Here is a 15579-nt window from a genome sequence, read left to right on the forward strand (position 1 = left end):
CTTACTTTTAAGGTCTCGGATTTCAAAATCAGTTTTAAAGTGAAACAGCGTGTTTTTCAAGTTCTTGATCACATTGCTGTATTTATGTGAAGCATTTTATTAAATTAAACTGTTTTCCTTTGTGAATATTCCAAATATGTGAAAATGTATTCACATAATATTTCGACTTTAATCTCAAAATATTTTTACTTTACAAATTTGTAGTATTGTAACAGTCCATAGTTCTGTTACTATGGCTTTAGTAGGGTGTAGTACTACTCCTTGTCCTCTAGGGACCCTAAATGGATTTTCTCATCTAGCTTAATAATGCTGTTGAAGTCAGGTGCCCAGGATACTTAAGGTATTCTCCTCTCAACAAATCCTGAAACAGGTTCAGTTGTTCCCAACAAGTGAGGTCTTTCAGGGGAGATTTTAGTTTGTAGTTCAAGTAGGTTGGGTTTAATACATAAAAAATAAATTATCAGTGAACTATTACGAAGGCGTTTTAGTTCCACGTTGAAAAAAAAAAAAAAGATTAAAGTCGTAATACTACGAGAATAAAGTTGAAATATTTATGAGAATAAAGTCAAAATGTTTAGAGAATAAAGTTGTAACAGGCCTACTACGAGAATAAAGTTGAAATGTTTCGAGAATGAAGTTGTAATACTGTAACCGTCCTCCACTTTTTGAAAGGCACAGCTACTGAATTTTTTTAAGGGAGGGGCCCACCAACCACATTTAATAAAAGCACCTAAAATGCTGTTCACTCAAATGTCAACCAAGATATGAAATAAAGTTTGTAACAACACAGATAGAAGAGTAATACCAAGTTATTATTGAATATTGGAGAATAGGCAAAAACAACAGACAAGGAAAAATAAAGCAAACTAAATCATCATACTCATTTCAATAAGAATGGAAAGTGCCATCAATAAAACCCGTAAACATGAAGACAAACATCATAGTAATCCAAAGTGAATTTTTGGTATGAAAAACCTTATACGACCAATGTCCATTTAGAATCTCAACTGTCCGTTTGAGACTGTCGGTTAAACTCAACGTAGAGGACGTAGAGGCTGATGATGCTGACAATGGTTTTTCCAATGAGCAATAAACAAAAATCCAACCCGTCCCTATCTACCATGTGCTTCCCAACTGAGGCTTTAGTCGTGGGTAATGAATATTCCTGGTAGATCCACTAAAGGTGTCTGTGAAGTCGTGTCACAGTGGAAATGCTCCTCACATCCCCATAGTACATCTTAGTAGTGATTCTACCAATAATAAAGAGTCCTTATGATTGAGCTTGAAACACATTTCTCAATCTGGACTCTACTGCCTGGAATACTTGAGGAGAAAACCATTAACTTCACCAAACAGATCTCTCCTTCCTCTACTACCTCACTGGGATTTAAGTAGATATTGGATAGAAAGTCCACCAGACACTGCTGCTTCCCAAAACACCATAGGTTCATGAAACAATCTCCTGGGGATGTAGGTGGAAATGAACACATCGTGTTGTGAACAATGATGAAAAGAACTAGAGTACAATCTCATAACTGTACATTACTCCACCAATGCTTCAGAACACCTAAGAATTTCTGTCAGCCAATCAGAGTCAAGCATTTTAAGGCGTTTTCATACCTGGCTTGATTGGAACATTTGTTTCGGAGTCTGGCACATTGTCCATTGCAGTCAAGTTATCAAAATTTCATTGGTAAAAAGGGCCATTGTCTATTATCAAAAATGCAACAATATGAAGCAAAGCTGACTCAGAAGTCACGTTCTAAACAAGTAGCTTTCTGTTGGTCACTGCAGCAAATCTACCTGACCAACTAAAAAACATTGTGAAATCTACAAAGGGAAAACTTTTGCACACACATTTAATCCTTGATTGTGTGGACTCCTATTGAAATGGATTTCATCTGTTGAGCTAATTGTTTTTTTTTATATTTAGTCTTCAAACAGCTGAAGAGAAACCACATCACATCACACCCTCACAAAGTGTGATCTTCACATCTTCCATGAAGCAGCTTTAGACACCTCTTACACAGCCCTTAACCACCCCACACCCACATCCCACAAAAGGGATACTCCACCCCAAAATGAAACCGGGAGGCTTGTGACTGTCCCATAGGCTGCCAAGTAAGTTACACTGTCTAGGTCCTGAAAAGCATCATGATGTAATTTCCTTGGTAGTCTATGGGACAGTCACAAGCCTCCTGGTTCTCAGCCAAAATATCTTCAATTGTTTTCCGAAGACAAAACACAACTTTTACAGGTTTGGAACGGCATGTGGGTTAAGTGAATAATGACAAAATTCTCATTTTGGGGATGGAGTATCCCTTTAAACTAATGCACAAACACAAAGAAATACACACAAACATATCACTTAAAAAAAAAAAAAAACACATCACACCCCACCCTCCCAAACTGCAGAGACGATCAAATCTTCCACGAAGGTTTAACACCTCTTACCCAGCACTTAACCAGCCCACACCCTTAAACCAATGAACAAACACAAAAAAATACACACAAATATACAAAGAAAAAAGCACACACACACACAAATATGTACCTGAAAATAAAGAACATGGATTCTTGTAAATAAAATTTGTGCCTAAAATCCCCATTCACCTATCAAGTGTTACACTTGCAAAATCAGAAAACAAAATGCATCTAAACAGGCTATCACACAGCCACATTTCCAAACATTGTGGCCATCTCATCTTTTTGTGTAAAAACTAAAAACAACTTCATGCTTATTCTTGTTGTATGGAATTTAAGTAAACTAAAATTTTGACCTGTAGATTTTTGCTTTGTTTCAAAAATCTAATCAAAAATTTACAAGTGAACATTTTTAGGCATGCCAAAATGTACATAAATCACATGGGAGTAAAATTGTCCTCTCAGAGTGCTGATTAAGTGCAGGATTTCACTCTTAGTGGCCATCCATCAATATGTACTGAGAAGTTGTATTTATGAATTTAGGAGATTCTTCTGGCCTTTTACAAAATAGAGAGAGAGAAAAAAAAGCTCAATAATATTTGTAATATCCCTTATGAAACAAAAATATATTGCAGTATATTGGAAAATATCATGTAATATATTAGGCATATATTCTTACATATATTTATTTTTTCCAATATCTTGCAATATATTGAAAGCGGCAATCATTTGTATATTTTGCAATATATTATATAATATATGTGTCATCAATATATTATTAAATGTATTAAAATATATAAAATATTAGAAATAAAAAGGGAAAATAATATATTTTAAGAAATATATTGGTAAATATATTTTCCTTTCGTAAGGGATGCAATGCCAGGTTTATTAGTCAGGACATTATTTGTTTTACCACTTTTTTTCCCCCAATAAATTTGCACTTACATGTAGTCAGATTGTCCAAGGAGATATATACTTTTGTGCTAATTGAGATGGTTATCTAAATGTACTCCTCCTGTGCCAAATTAGTAGATTAACTGAATGTGTTCCTCCGAAATGTTGTTATTAAAACATTTTTTTCTTACAGTGGGAGGAGAAATGTAGATAATAAATAGAATGTTTTACTGTTTTTGTCTCTGTGTCTGTGTGTGTGCTCTAAAAGTGTATTATCTTATTTCTGTGTTCTACTTGCTAAAATGACTTTTCTTCTTATCATGTCCTATTGAGTGGAATAGGCCATACAGGTGATGAGGATTAACTCTGAAATGCAGGAAACATTGGAATACCTCCAAATGCTGCTTTTAAGTCACATAAACTGTATAATTATGTCACATGGATATCATCACATACAAATAAACAAAAGTGGCATCTACAAACTATTTACGCTGAAGAGTTTCTCAGATCTAACTTCCCTATTTTTTTGCAACACCTTTTAACCAAATGGTGTCAAATTGCTTATACTGGTGTGAATGTGAAGATGGTTACCCTCAAGTTCACATAAATGAACAGTAGAAGAGTAAATACAGCATTGTTCATCACAGTAACACATGACAACCTTGTCAAAAACATTTTGTGTTCAGTTTTTACATATATTGACAAATACATGTGTAAAAAATAATGCCAATAAATGTATGTATGGGTCTGTTACATGATGCAATTTCTTATCCATAACTCTTAATTATTTAAATGCAATGACCTAAATAAACCTCTTCTAAGACAATTTACAAAAAAATATACATTTAAGATGTTGGAAATCCGCTATACAATCAGATAAAATATGTTGAATCTGTTTTCTTATTAATAAGGTCATGTTGCTCTTCTGTGGATCATTACTAATAACTCATTAGGTTATGATTAAATGTTAAAATTATACGTTTAGTAAATGAATATGATTAAATAAAATAATTTTATGATTGAATTATTAAAAACAAATAAATGAACAAAACAGTAAGGAAATAAAACAACACACTATGGAGAGTGTGTTTGCTATGGAGAATTCGTAGATTCTTTAGTTGGAACTTCAGTTTAGACTCAAAAGCACCAAATGAAAATCTTAGACTGATTTTGATATTTATTAATTCAGAAGTGCTTCTAATCCAGAATATGTGTTGATCTGAAATCAGTATTGTATAAACTACAACATATCACATTCCAATTTCCATAGCAAATCCAAGGGATTTCAAATAATACCATGTGGATTTAACATTCCCCCAAAACACCAAGGAATAGAAGTTTTGGTAACACTTTAGAATACTGTTTCATAACTAATAAGGAATTATTGAAGAACTAACAGGTGATTATTATTTAAGACTTAACTCACTACTGTTAACTACTAAGGAAGATTTGTTAACTAATCAGTATGTAATATAATTTTATGATTTTGTTAAGTAACAGTTAGCTAATCAATAACTAATGAATTCTGTCATACCTCCTGAAGAACTACTATTAATTATCTAATAGTTAGGGTTCACGAAAAATAACTATGAAGTAACTACTAATGAACAGTTATACGCAAATAATCACTTTAATAATCAGGCTATGGCCCACAAATCAAGTACTTGAGTAAAAGTACAGAAACCCCAATAAAATATAACTCCAGTTAAATTATAAGTAAGCCTGTTCATTTTCAAAGTTACTTGAGTAAAAGGACAAGTACAAAGTACTACTACGGTAGCAACTTTGTTAAAGTCCACTTATTAGCCTATAATGGAAATGAAATATGCATTTTGTTTGCTTCTAAATATTTAAGTTTTGATTATGAAATGTTTGTTAAATTAGTTCAAATGTGGGCAGTATGCATGTTAAAATTGAATAAAATATGAATTATTATGATAATTCTTTATTAATTACTAAAGGGTTCACTATAATTTCACTGTAGAACAGGCCTAATGTTTAATAAGTCCTGCAGAATTATTTGATAATTATTTTTTTAATTACTAATGGGTTCCCTATGTTTTCACTTTAGAATACTGTTTCCCTTTCAGTCGGTCACTCTCTACGCCACGTCGGCGACCGACGAATATGGGATATCGCTTCGATAGACCAATCTACTTCGAGTGTAAACTAAACGAGCCAATGTACATTGGCATGCAATTATTGCATCCAGCTGCCGCTGATCACTGCGTGAGTATAAGAGGGCAGCAGGTGCAATGCATACCAGCTTTTCGCTTCGGAGTCGAGCGTTAGTATTGCTCTGCTCAACTGTGTCTGCTGTGAACTACGAGTTCAGCACGCTCTCGGAAGCTTCGTGTGTTGGCGAGACGGCACTTCAGTGGCGGTCGTTCCTGTGTCGAGTGGATTGCACACTTCAGGCTGCACTACCCCTGTCGTGTTGCAAGCGGCCAATTCCCCTGTGCGCCTCAGCACTAAAAGAGCATTTCCTAAAGAGCAAATTTCTCTAAAAGAGCTTCACGGGTGCGTCTTTGTAAAGATGAAGGATCGTCCTTATAAGGATGCCGTTTCACCCGTGCGTTTCTGGGTGCAGTCGTTACCTGGCAACGGGTGATGGTCACGATCGCTGCCTCACGTGTCTGGGCGTCGAGCACGCTGAGGTGGCTTTCGTGGATGAGTCATGTTCACACTGCGGGAATATGACCATCTCGGAGCTGCAAACCAGGCTCCGCTACCTTCAGGGGGGCGGAGTCCCGCTGCCGTGATCTGGTGCTTGTTTTGGCGGCCGACAGACGAGACCCACTTACGGCAGTAACGCGGGTGGTTTGAGGGTCACAGTGGTGGCAAACCCCGCAGGGAACCAACCCTCTGGGGACCACCACTCCTCTAGCACCTCTGATCCAGTGGAGCAACCCACGGAACGCGCTTTTTACTGCCAGGCACCTTTTACTGCCAGAAACCAGCCAGTGGGCTCCTCCTCCCTCACCACCCTCGAGGGCGGTGCAGCAAAGGGGTATTCAGGAATCCCGTCGGTGGAGCAGGCGGTAGCGATGCAATTGTGTCCTAAGTCCGCCGCCTCCTGGCGGGGAGACCTGGTGCTCCCTTCCCGGGCCTGTAGGCACTCGTCTGGTCTGACCGGCAGTGCCTATGTGGCTTGCGGGGAAGCTGCTTCAGCTTACACGCTATGGCGTTACTGCAGGTGCACCAGGCACTGAAAGACCTGCACGAGGGTGGTCACGATCCAGCGCTTCTGGAAGAACTCCGAACCACCACTGACCTTGTGCTTCGAGCGATGAAGGTCACCGCGAGTTCGCTAGGTCGTGCGATGTCCACATTAGTGGTCCAGGAGTGCCATCTGTGGCTGGGTCTGGCAGACATGAGGGACACCGACAAGGTCCGGTTTCTCAATGCCCCTGTGTCCCAGACCGGCCTCTTCGGCGACGTAGTCAAGATCTTGGCCCAGCAAGTCTCGGCTGCCCAGAAGAAGACTGAGGCAATCCGACACATCCTGCCACAGGAACATGCGCGGCCGGTGCTAGCCTGCTTGAATATGTTCAAGAGCAGGACAGCAGTCCCACTGAAACTCTTTCAGAGGCTCCTGGGGCATATGACGGTCACGGCGGCACTTACACTGCTCAGCCTATTACATATGAGACCGCTCCAGCACTGGCTTTATGGCCGAGTCCCGAGGTGGGCGTGGAAGTGCGGCACTCACCGGGTCCAAGTTGCACCGGCCTGTCACCAAACCCTCACTCCGTGGTCAGATCTTGCAATTCTCTGGGCAGGGGTGCCCCTATAGCAGATCTCCAGGCATGCTGTGGTTTACACGGATGCCTCCACCACCGCCTGGGGGGCCTCGTACAACGGGCATGCAGTCTCAGGGGTTTGGACGGGCCCGCAGCTGCAGTGGCACATCAATTGCCTAGAGTTGTTAGCAACGCACCTTGCCTTGAACCGTCTCTAAGGTCTCTGACGAGGCAAGCCTGTGCTGGTCCGATTGGACAACACTGCGACTGTTGCGTACATCAACCGCCAAGGTGGTCTGCGCTCTCGTCGCATCTCGCAACTTGACCGCCACCTCCTCCTTTGGAGTCAGAAGGTTCTGAGGTCACTTTGTGCCGTTCACATTCCAGGCCTGCTCAGTCATACAGCCTACGAGCTGTCTCGAGCAATGCTCCCGGGAGAATGGCGACTCCATCCCCTGACGGTCCAGCTGATTTGGAGGCGGTTCAGAGCCGCTCAGGTAGACCTGTTTGTTGCTCCAGAGACCTCTCACTGCCAGGTTTTCTACTCACTGACCGAGGGAACTCTCGGCACGGATGCACTGGCACACAGCTGGCCGCGGGACCTACGCAAGTATGCGTTTCCCCCAGTGAGCCTTCTCGCACAGGAGGACGAGGATCAAGTCTTGCTAGTAGTGCCATATTGGCCTACTCTGACTTGGTTCCCCAAACTAGTGCTCCTCTCGACAGCCCCTCCTTGGCCGGTTCCTCTGAGGAGGGATTTACTGACTCAGAGACGGGGCACCATTTGGCACCCGCGTCCAGACCTTTGGAAACTCCATGTTTGGTCCCTGGACGGGATGCGGAGGTTCTAGGTGACCTACCCCAAGAGGTAGTGAACACCATCACTTCGGCAAGAGCATCGTCTACGAGACACGCCTATGCCTTGAAGTGGAACCTGTTTGTTTAATGGTGTTCTTCTCGCCGAGAAGACCCCCGAAGATGCCCGATTGTGGTCGTGCTATCCTTTCTGCAGCAAGGGTTGGAGTGAAGGCTGTCTCCCTCCACCCTCAAAGTCCAGGTTGCCGCTATTGCTGCGTACCCCGTGAATGGAAAGTCTTTGGGTAAGCATGACCTCATCATCATTACAGCATTACAAATCACTACAGCAGGGCCCATTCGAGCTTTTCCATTCAGTTGAGCTAAAGTTTCTTTCATTGAAAACTCTGCTCTTGCTTGCACCAGCCTCCATCAAGAGGGTAGGGGACCTGCATGCATTTTCGGTCGACGATTCGTGCCTAGAGTTCGGGCCAGCTGACTCCCAGGTAATCCTGAGGCCCCGGCCTGGCTACGTGCCCAAGGTTCCCACTACACCCTTCAAAGACCAAGTGGTGAACCTGCAAGCACTGCCCCTGGAGGAGGCAGACCCAGCCCTGGCTTTGCTTTGTCCCGTCCGAGCATTAAGGTGCTACGTGGACCGGACGCAAAGCTTCAGGACCTCAGACCAGCTCTTTGTCTGTTACGGAGGCCGGCAGAAGGGGAATGCCGTCTCTAAGCAGAGGATGGCCCACTGGATTGTGGATGCCATAACCCTGGCTTATCAGGCTCAGGATGTGCCCTGCCTGTTCAGGTTGCGAGCTCACTCAACTAGAAGTGTTGCACCCTCCTGGGTGCTGGCTCGTGGCGCCTCGCTGACAGATATTTGTAGAGCTGTGGGCTGGGCGACCCCTAACACGTTCGCTAGGTTCTATAGCCTTCGTGTAGAGCCTTATACTCCTAAACGGATGCTATATGTGTATTTGCCTCCGAGACCTCCTTCGGGAAGGATAGGGCTTCCGCAGCGTCCCGGCTCCAAGCGGACCGGGTACGTTTTCCCAGTGTTATCCAATCTCACCCAGTGAGGTAGTGCTTTGACAACGGTGAGTGGAGCTACTTGTTCTGAGCCCCGGCCTACACCTAATAGGGGCGCAGATGGCTCGCACAGGGCACTGGAAGGGGCAGCACCCATGGTGCTTTGATAGGGATCTCATATTCGTCGGCCACCGACGTGGCGTCGAGAGTGACCGACTGAAAGGGAATGTCTCAGTTACGTATGGTAACCCTCGTTCCCTGAAGGAGGGAATGGAGACGCCACGTCCCGTCGCCATGGTTGCTGTACCGCCACTGAGCTGCCGGGTTCCCGGCTCGGCTCCTCAGCGAAAAACTGGTATGCATTGCACCTGCTGCCCTCTTATACTTACGCAGTGATCAGTGGCAGCTGGATACAATAATTGCATGCCAATGTGCATTGGGTCGTTTAGTTTACACTGGAAGTAGATTGGTCTATCGAAGCGTTATCCCATATTCGTCGGTCACCGACGTGGCGTCTCCGTTCCCTCATTCAGGGAACGAGGGTTACCATACGTAACCGGGACGTTCAGGTTCTAAGTAATTCTTGAGGAATTATCTAATAATTCTTTATTAATTACTAATGGGTTCCAAATATTTTCACTTTAGAATAGGCCTAATGTTTCAGGTTCAAAATAAGTCCTGCAGAATTATTGATAACTATTTATTAATTACTAATGGGTTCCCTATGTTTTCACTTTAGAATACTGTTTCAGGTTCTAAGTATTTGTTGAGGAATTATCTAATAATTCTTTATTAATTACTAATTGGTTACCTGTATTTTCACTTTTCCTCAGGCTTTTCCTTACATAAAGAATTTGAATTAGTAATGTTATTATATATAAAATATAAAACTGAGGGAATTAACGCAAGGCACTGGAGTCTTGGTGGGGTTCCTACTGGAAGCTGATTTCTTACAAAACACACTCACAAAACTATTCACTACACTGGCAAAATATCTGTAAAATGTATTCCATTTATTAATATTACATTTTCATACTACTACTACTGCTAATAACTTTTATATGAAAGGGTCACAATTCAATGAAATTGTTTATTGTTTATTTGGATCCCCATTAGCCACTACCAAGGTTGCTATTCTTCCTGGAGTCTGACAAAATTAAAAAACAAAATTATATTACATTAATCCATAACAATAAAAACCAATACAATAAAACATACAAACCCAAAATTCATTCAAAACATCAAAATCAGCTATTTAATTTAAAATTACTGTGTACTGTACCATTAAATATTTATTTTACGATTTTTTTAAACCTCATTTTACTTGATAAAAAACATGTAATATCCAATGGCAATTCATTCCATATTTTCATTCCTCTTTACATTACAGTCCGTTGGTTGGCATTAGTTTTTGAAACAGGAAGCAAAAAATATTCATTTAATGCATGCCTGGTGTTAAAATTATGACTAGCATTACTATACAAAAGTTTAGAGTACTACAATACACTTGGATCTCTCGATACTGAAAACATAGCAGAGAAAGAATTACCTCCTTCACCAGTAGCCAACCTAAAATTGTGTGCATTCTCATAATATTAACCTTTCTCTTACAATTCAGAATTAGTCTTGCAACTCTATTCTGGACTAACTGTAATTTTTTCTAAATTTTTACTTCATGCACTTGACCATATCACTGGGCAGTAACAGAAACAGTATACAGAAAGAGTATTCTAAAGTGAAAACATAGGGAAATTGTGTATAACTGTTCATTAGTAGTTACTTCATAGTTATTTTTCATGAACCCTAACTAATAAATAATTAATAGTAGTTCTTCAGTAGGTATGACATAATTCATTAGTTTTTGATTAGCTAACTGTTACTTAACACAAAATTGTATTACATACTGATTAATTAACATATCTTCCTTAGTAGTTAACAGTATGAAAAATTGCCTGTTAGTTCTTCAATAATTCCTTATTGGTAAGAAACAATATTCTAAAGTGTTGCAGAAATCTTGCTTATATATACAGTATCTGAAATATATATATATATATATATATATATATATATATATATATATATATATATATATATATTTGGAAAAACAATTGATATAGGAATGGCAAACTCTCCAGTTTTCTATGGGTTACGGCGTTTAACTTTTGCGTAAATCTGAGAAGAGTCTTCAAACATCTCTTCCTCTGTTTGTTTCTTTTGCACATTCGCACTCACAATCACCTGTGCTTCTCTGGCTCTTGAAAACTCTCCTATTGAGCTCTCAGTCTTTAACAGCCCTTCAGAACAATCCTGCATCACAGCGTAGTCAAGCAAAGCGAGGCTACCAAACTCTTGTGATTCTGATTTTGTGAAGACAATGGGGGAATAAATGACAGAGTCTTGATTTGCTGCGGCTTCAGCAGATGACATCATGACATAAACAGGGTCGTCTTGATTTTCATGTGGAGCGACCTAATGATTGACAGGGTTGAATCAGTGCTGGAAAGCTCTAGAATTTATGTATATTTTTTAGCATTTATTAGTGTTATTATAGTTGTTGTGTTGTTTTTGTGTTTCTGTTGTAACTCACTTCACTGGTACTTTGATCACTTCTCTTGGTGCCTTCTTGTGTAGTCTGTGAAAGCTTCCCATTCCCTTTTCTAAAAAAAAAAAAGAAAAAAAAAGAAAGAAATAAAAATAATAATATTTTACAAAAGCTTCACAGTTGGCAAAATATATAAATCAGACAGCAATGGCATAAGTCACATATATAAACATCATTGCATTAGATACAAGTAATCAAAAGAGGGATCTACAAACTATTTATGCTTAAGGGTTTCTCAGATCTAACTTCTTTATTCTTTGTAAAGGCTTTCAACGGCAAATGGTGTCCAGGTGCTTATACTGGTGTGTAGTGTGAGAAGTTGATTTCCCTCAAGTTCACATAAATGTACAGTTGAAGAATAAACACTGTGTTGTTCATCACAGTAACACATGACAACCACATGTGTCAAAAACATTGTGTTCAATTTGAAAATTATATCTATATTTTAAAACCTAGCATGCTTCTATTTGTAAAACAGCTATTTGCAAAAAAAAAAAAAAAAAAAAATGAACTTGTGTTATCTTTCTAAAAATAAATGCTACTTAGTTTAAAAGTTTATTAATACTGCAATAACACTTATACATTTAAAATATGACCTAATAATAGTCTGTTAAATTATACCAATTTATATCCTTATTAATTTTTCAAAAACAAATAAAAATTAGAATAAACCTTATTTATTGTAATGTTTTTCTTGACAAATATACATTTAAAATGTACCAGGATTTGGCTAATGTACAGTTAAATCCTCAGCTCAAATATGCTGAATGTGTTTTTCTTACTGGTTTCACAGTGCTCTTCTATTATACATCATTCTTAATTCCTCATGTGTGTTGTGCACCTACCGTACACAGATGCATGTAATGGCGCTTAACAACATGACCACCAGAGCCACAACAACAACTCCAATCAGCAAAGAGAAATGATTCAAACCTAAAGAAGAATAATTGAGTGTTTAGAAAACCACTGATGATTCACTGATTCAATTATGCAATTTCCAGATTATCTTAATCTTTTAACAACGAAATAACTACTGTATGATGGCAGGGGAATGAGAATTTAAAAAGTAAGAGATTAGCATTAGCATTGCCACTTATGTCAGTGGTTGCATCTGAAAGCTTAGGCAGCTGACGCCTCTCTGTCTTATCAGGTACAAAAGTACACAAAGGTACCTCACGAAACTGATTTCAAACAGACTTCTGAGGTAGCATAATGGTGTAAAGATCTACATCAAGATAGTGAGAGCTTTGGCAAATATTTAATGAGTACAATATGAATTACATCAAAAGTGGATTTTTTTTTTTCATTCATATACAAACTTGTTTGTATATACAAAATTGCACAAAACTTGTTCACATGTTTTGACTTTGATTTGCTTGAAGATTTGGAGGTAAACATGTTATGTAAAATATACATGTATGTAATATACAAAAAAAAAAAAAAAAGAAAAAAAAAGAAAAAAACTTAAGTCTGTGCTCTGAAACATTCAAGATTTGTAACAATTTTAGCTGGAAAAGTCATTTTCCATCCTTGGCTGATAAAATATTATTTCCTAGTGAAAATATTGGGGAAAGCTTCTTTTTGCCTTCATATGGTAGTAAAAAAAAACAATAATAATAATAAAATAACAACATATTACTAATAAATGTATAAGTTCAAATCTGTATAGTAAATATGGGGGTCAGATTGACCCACAAACATCACGAATGTAACAGAATGCATGTGTATGACCCTAAATGAGAAAAAAATCACTACATTAAAAAAAATAAAAAAAATAATAATAATAATAATTATGAAAATAAAACAGGTTAACTGATATTTCAGACAACTCAAAAATCAAAACAGTATATGAGGGTTAAATGACACTGAAATAAAAGTAATGTGGGAGGGTTAACTGCTTAACTGAAGAGGCTATTTGATTATTATTTAGGCTTTAATTTAATCAACATAAACATTTTTATAGTAACTATTCTTGCACTATTACACAATAGCAGTGTATTGACTTCTAGGTGCTAATGAATGTGAGGAGGTAAATCTGCCGTTATGTATTACTCACACTGAATGTCCAGCATCACTGATGAGTTTTGGCTGCCGTGTTGGTTCTGAGCTGTACAGTGGTACCAGCCTCTGTGTGTCGGGTCGGTCCTATTGAAGGTAAGAGTGTCTCCAGTCTGCAGCTGCTTCAACTGTCCTTCACTCTCTCTGGACCAGGTGTAGTTCACTGCTGGATTTGCATCACTGCTGCAGATCAGAGTCACTGAACTGCCCTCCAACACAGAGCTGGAGGGAATCACAGACACTGTTGTGTTTTGGGGTGAATCTGAAGAGAAAAGAAATAGGGCCTCACAATAAAAATCGAAATATTATAATTCACAAGTCAAAACTAAAAAGCATGACTTACACTGAAGATGTAGTGTGATGCTGTCCTGTTCTGTTTTGGTCTTGTCCTGTAGCTGGTAGGTTATAGTGCAGGTGAAAGTGACTCCGTGCTCACGGTGAGTAGCAGTGAAGTTCAGATCAGAGATGAGCTCCTGTAGTCTGCTGCTCTCACTGAGGGGGATTCTGGGAGTGGAGCTCCATGTGAGAGTTGGTGGAGGAGAGGAGCAGAGAGTCTCAGCAGAGCAGCGCAGACTCACAGAGCTCCCCTCCAACACCTCCAACACCTCCTCCTGACCCTGCACCTCCTTCTGCTCCACATACAGCTGCACTCGGGGTTTGGGAGGAGACTCTGAAATAGACACAAATTCAATTCTTATTTTTGATTCAAAAGAAATTTCTAGTCTCATAAAACTCACGTTTCTATTGAATCGTTCTACAAGTGTTTATAAATAATATTTCCAGTCAAAAATGTACTCACCAATCACATCTATTGAAACACTGGCTTGTTTATAGGTATGTTTCAGTCCACCTTCACTCTCAATCCTGAAGAAATACTGACCTCTGTGATTTGATCTGAGGTCATAAAATACAGTGGTGCAGTCCTTATCTTTTAATTTTCCAGTTATATTTCCTCTAATTAAGAAGTTTCGGCTTGATGTGCTTGAGTTAAACATTACGTTTTTGTTCACATCAGTCCCATCTTTGTACCACTCTCCTGTAGCTCTCTCTGTGAGGTTTTTGTCACATTCTTCTTTAACCTCAAATCTGCACTTTATGATCACACAAGATCCACTGAGAGCTTCAATCTTCTCTGGCAGATAGATGTTGAAATCTCTACAGCAAACACCTACAACACACACGTGTTTATTTTTAAGTGGGTATACAGTATCATTTTAAAGGGAGAACGAGATGAAAATGAAAAATGAAAAGTTCTCATTTAGTTTAATGCAGCAGACTAAATGAAGTTCAGCACTTGTTAAATTAGTTGATGTTCATTCTCAGTCATACTGAACACTAGGTGTGAAGAAAGGAAGGAAAATCCTACCTTCTAACAGAAAACAGAAAATAATTATTTTCTCTGCCGTGTCCATCTCTTCAGTAACAGACAATCATGTCTGAAACACTCTTGTACACGTTAGTATTTACATGCATAAAATGATTGTATTTATTGATCTCAAGTCCTGAGCTGCTGATGATTTGAAACCGTGTGAAAGTGTGTCGTGTGAACAGTCTGTAACTTCATATACTGACTGAATTTCCTGTGTCAGCATCAACACACACGCTGAACCTTTAAACACACACGTGCTTCAACAATCACTTATTTTAATGTATTTTATTTAATTTAATTTCTTCAACTCTTGATTCTCCTGTGGACTGATTTAAATGGACAGAATTGAGTCAGTGATGGGAAGCTCTAGTATAAATTGTTCAGTAGTTTGTGAGCTTGTTTTGGTGTGTAAAAAGTGCTTATTTACAACTCTAGGCTTTTTGTGTTGTGTTGTGAATAAATCATTTATGTGATTTTGTGCATCTGTTAGCCTACTTCATCACTTTTTGTTTCTCATAGCACATCTATTCAGTGGAAGTTTCCTGTTTTCAGTTTTGAAAAGTGTGTGTTTATGTTCAAGTGTAGCTTTATATGAGTTTTACAGAAAGAGAAAATAATAGACCGGACTAGCATATATAATTACTCTTTAAGATGTATTA

The 15579-nt window shown here is 39.0% G+C and overlaps 1 protein-coding gene across 1 annotated transcript; it reads right to left on the reverse strand.

Annotated features, from left to right (window-relative positions):
- Window positions 1–10994: 10994 nt before the first annotated feature.
- Window positions 10995–15086, reverse strand: LOC127956385 (sialic acid-binding Ig-like lectin 12). Its single transcript, XM_052554235.1, has 7 exons — window positions 14918–15086; window positions 14351–14719; window positions 13895–14221; window positions 13550–13813; window positions 12339–12426; window positions 11479–11548; window positions 10995–11360 (listed from the first exon to the last, which is right to left on the reverse strand). The coding sequence occupies exons 1-7, from the start codon at window positions 14961–14963 to the stop codon at window positions 11031–11033; spliced, it is 1494 nt and encodes a 497-aa protein (XP_052410195.1). The 5' UTR covers window positions 14964–15086; the 3' UTR covers window positions 10995–11030.
- Between the last annotated feature and the right edge of the window lie 493 nt (window positions 15087–15579).

This window comes from Carassius gibelio, chromosome B4, assembly GCF_023724105.1.
Source record: "Carassius gibelio isolate Cgi1373 ecotype wild population from Czech Republic chromosome B4, carGib1.2-hapl.c, whole genome shotgun sequence".
Classification (NCBI taxonomy): Eukaryota; Metazoa; Chordata; class Actinopteri; order Cypriniformes; family Cyprinidae; genus Carassius; species Carassius gibelio.

Bases quoted from the DNA above. Each gene is read 5' to 3' on its own strand.
- LOC127956385 (XM_052554235.1), bottom strand. From the start codon at position 14,963: ATGGACACGGCAGAGAAAATAATTATTTTCTGTTTTCTGTTAGAAG. The intron at 12,427-13,549 runs GTGAGTAATACA...ATTCTTCTTTAG, and splicing joins AGTGATGCTGGACATTCAGT to GTTTGAATCATTTCTCTTTG. The intron at 11,361-11,478 runs GTGAGTTACAAC...GTCAATCATTAG, and splicing joins GTGATCAAAGTACCAGTGAA to GTCGCTCCACATGAAAATCA.